This window comes from Suncus etruscus, chromosome 9, assembly GCF_024139225.1.
Source record: "Suncus etruscus isolate mSunEtr1 chromosome 9, mSunEtr1.pri.cur, whole genome shotgun sequence".
NCBI lineage: Eukaryota > Metazoa > Chordata > Mammalia > Eulipotyphla > Soricidae > Suncus > Suncus etruscus.
In genome coordinates, this window is record NC_064856.1 from 11,556,971 (window position 1) to 11,560,932 (window position 3,962).

Consider the following 3,962-nt stretch of genomic DNA (forward strand, 5'->3'; position numbering starts at 1 on the left):
CAGTGAGTGGGGAAAGGGTAGGTGATTTGTCCAAATCACCTACCACACAACTGGTAAGAAAAAGGAAGTTCCAAGTCCTGTGTTCCTTTTTCTGTACAACGTAGATGTAGATGGGTGGAATGGGTTGAGGGTGCTGATAGGGGGAGGTGAGCAGCAGGAGAAGCGGATCCTGGGATCCTGGAATGGCTGCAGGGAAGAGATCAGCAGAGTAGGACAAAAGTGTCAGGGTAGAGGCTTTGTTTGTTTGGACATGTCCAGCAGTGCTCAGGGGTTACTCCTGACTCTGCACTCAGGGATCACTCCTAGCTGCCTTGGGATGTTGGGGACCGAACCTTGGTTAGAAGCATGCAAGGGAAGTGCCTTAGCTGTTGTGCTATTGCTCCGACCTCAGGCATATGAGACTTTTGTTTGGAAAGGCTGATTAGGAGCACTAGGTTTTTGGGGTGCTGAGAATGGCCCCTGCCCAGTCCTTGCTCTATATTGTCTAAGAAGGGGAGGGTGCCTGTGAAGAGGATCAGTTCTCTTCTGCTTTTCTCCCTGCTATTCCCTACCAGTTTTTCAGCCTCCCAGGTGTCCATGACCACCAGCGTGGTGTCCTCTCCATCCACTGTGAGGGTCCTCTCGTACACGTCTTCTGCAAGTGAGGAAAGAGCCAGAACTCAGGGCGGGAGGTGCAGGCCTGGGCAAAGGGTGGACCCCACGCCTTCCTTTAGCTCTGTATCTCTGGGTTGGTTACAAAAAGCCTCATATCCCCAGATGAGATGCCAATTCAGTACCTGGTGTGTAATAGGTGTTAGAGCTTGATTGGCTGAGAGTGGGGTGGGTAGGAATAACATTGAACTGGGAATTCTCCTTTGTGTATGTTTCTGGCATTCATGTATTCTCAAGGCCTCAGTTTCTCCATCTGCTACATGTACTGCTACAGACCTCTCCTTTAGGCTCTCACTCTTAGAGTCTAACCCTCCATCCTCATCCTATGGCCTTTAAGTCAGTGCTTCAGGAACCCATCTTCATTTTCCTCTTCCCATCCCTCATCACCCAGAAATCCAGGACAACTATAAGTTCCATGTATCTCTTGGGAATAAAGGAATTCAAGTTCTAGAACCTGGAGTCTTCTGGAGCAGGATTTTAGTTCTGCTGCAGGTGATGATAGCCTTGGAAGAATTGGGATGGGGAGGAGGGGGATTCAGGCACAGGGGGAGAGTCAGGTCTGGATATTTCTGAACAGGATGGAAGCCACCATTTTCTTTACATGTAAGACTCATGGAACTCAGAATTGCTTCTCCATCATGCACCTTCTACCCACAAGACATTGGCAGGATTCTCATTTATTACTCAAGATATCCCTTCCCATAGGCTACTGTCTTGCTGCCCCCTGAATACTACCCTATGGGGTACCCTTCGCTGTCAGGTTGACGTGGATAGTGTTTGTCTCTCATTGCTCTCCTGTGCATCTTTGAAGCAGTTGTAAAACTGGTCAGTGATGTATTATTTTTTGAGCGGGGGCCAAACCCGGTGATGCTCAGGGATAATTCCTGGCTATGCACTCAGAAATCGCTCCTGGCTTGGGAGACCATAAGGGATGCTGGGGGATCGAACCACAGTCCGTCCTAGGCCAGTTACATGCAAGGCAAACACCCTACAGCTGCGCTACACTCCAGCCCAGTAATATATTATACTCTGTTGTAAATTCACAAAGAGCTCTTGAAGGTTTCTTTTGTTCGTTTGTTTTTGTTTTGTTTTTGGGTCACACCCGGCAGCGCTTAGGGGTTACTCCTGGCTCTATGCTCAGAAATTGCTTCTGGCAGTCTCGGGGAACCATATGGGATGCCCGGATTTGAACCACCATCCTTCTGCATGCAAGACAAAGGCCCTACCTCCATGCTATCTCTCCAGCCCCAGGATTTTTTTTTTTTGCCTACTGTTTTCAGAGTGTCAAATTTGAATTAAATTTGTTATACCACTAAAATAAAAAAAAAAGTGGAACAGCCCATGCTTTGCACAGTGGCACTTGGCAGTCGAAAGGACCCTGATGCCTGGGCTTTCACTGTCTTGTCCACTCCCAACTGGCCCACAGGGTCTTACCTCCCAGCTGTTCCTGGAGCTCCCTGTCTTGCTTTCCTGCAAAGAGGCTAGCCAGGCTGGTCTTCCCGACCCCCGGATCTCCAAGCAGCACCACGCGGTAGAGGGCTTCCCAGGAGCCTTCCGAGTCACTGGATTCAGAGGACCAGCTGTTGGGGGCTGGAGAGGGTTGCCGGGCAGGAGGATTGAGAGAAACGGATTGACCCAGCCGGGGATGCTGGGACTTCGTGGAAGGCCTGGGGCTCAGGAGGGCAGGCCGGTGACCCCGGGAGGACAGTGGCAGTGGGGTGCTGGCTCGCCTCTGGAGGGAAGTCTTTGCTTCTTGCTGGGTGTTGAGTGTCATCCTTGAGAAGGGGGGCTTTGCTTGTTCCCTTCTTCCTGCTTCTTTCCTTCCTTCCTCCTTTCTTCCTGCGAACAAGGGCCAAAGAATGGTGAATTACCCTGAGCTCCTTCAAGTCCTGGCCAGCTGTTTAGATGCCAGTCTGGAGGTCCTCACCCCACCCCATCCCACCCCACTCCCGGCTCAAATATGTGGGGCCAGTGGAAGTTTCTGCTTTAGGTCCAGCGTGAACAGGCAGCAGGCTGCAATAGGGGGAAAGCAGTTAGCTGGAGTGCACCCCAAGGCCCTTTTTCTCTCTGCCTGGGGCCTGTCTGTCCCAGTCCCGGGACTTCTTTTCCAAACAGGAGTCACCAAATGGCTCGCACAGTTGGGGGTCCTTGGAGGGGAGTTGGGTGGGTGCCATCTCCCACCTTAGACCATTTCACCCGAGGAAGAGGCAGGTTGGGCTTGGCCGACCCTCCCCGGGGCCAGGGTTTTCTGGGGGGTTCCCTGGGCGGTAACCCGAGCACCCCGCTGTCAGGGGAACGAGTGTCCGGCCCGCCCCCTGCGTGAAAAATTCAGGAGCGGCCGCTGCCTCCAACTGGTACCGCGGGCCGGGGGTGGGCTGGGGTGCGCGCAGCAGGGCCCCAAGTTTGGTGATCGATCGGGGGCCGGGTAGAAAAGCCTCAAAGCTTGGGAACGCAAATGTGCGGCGCCCAGGCTCTAAGACCCTCCCCGACCCTCCTCCGGGCTCCCCACGCCTCCCCTCCTGCACCCCCAGATTGCAAAGCCTGCCTGCACGGACAAGCGGGGTTCAGGGTCCCCTCGCCCAGCTGCGCAGAAGGGGACAGTCCCCCATCCTCAAGGCTTTGCAAGCGCCGGGCGAACTCCGTCCCAACTCCACCAAGTTCGGGCCTTTACCTGGGCGTGGGGAGGGGTCCAGGGTCCCCGCAGCCGCCCCGGTGCTTTTAGGGTGTCCCACGGTCTCGGCTCCAGCCCCTTGGGCCGGTCCCGCCCCGCCGCCCCAGTCGCCCTGCTGGAGGAGGAGCCCCGCGAGACCCCGCCGCCTCCAGCCGGGTGCCGCCCCGCCCCGTTAGGGCAGTCTTGGGGTCCCCGCCCAGAGGTCTGGGCCAGCTGCGCAGGGCAGGGCTGGAGGGCGAGAGAGAAGGGATTAAATTCTGAATTTCTGGCTCTTGAGTCCAGCACCAACTTTTACCCTCTTAGATAAATAAGCCACTTGTGGGGAACAAAATGTCCACATTCTTGGGGTGTCCAAGCGTCGAGAGGACATTCTGCAAGTACTGGAAGCGGGTTCAAGAACCCCTGCCTTCCTTCCACCTCTGGGTAAGGGGATCCTGAGGCCCACTTGGTTGAGACACTGGTTTGCCAAGAGTTGAATGCGGGGAGATGAGATGGCTAGAGGGGAGGCCTGAGTCCAGGGTGTCCCCAGTGGAGAGTTCTGAGCATCTTCTGACATCACAGATCCATTCATTCACAGATTCACCAAGGTCTAGCACTCTTGTCGAAGGGAGAAGGCCCTGGGCATCGCAGAATGACTGTA

At 54.9% G+C, this 3,962-nt stretch overlaps 1 protein-coding gene across 1 annotated transcript in view; it reads right to left on the reverse strand.

Moving 5' to 3' along the window:
- The window catches only part of REM1 (RRAD and GEM like GTPase 1), a 9,801-nt gene extending 7,376 nt beyond the window's left edge, over positions 1–2,425 (reverse strand). The window contains exons 1-2 of the mRNA XM_049779336.1: positions 2,086–2,425; positions 552–634 (exon numbers count right to left, since the gene is read on the reverse strand). Coding sequence (XP_049635293.1) covers positions 552–634; positions 2,086–2,425 — 423 coding nt within the window. The remainder of the gene's footprint in view (positions 1–551; positions 635–2,085) is intronic.
- Between the last annotated feature and the right edge of the window lie 1,537 nt (positions 2,426–3,962).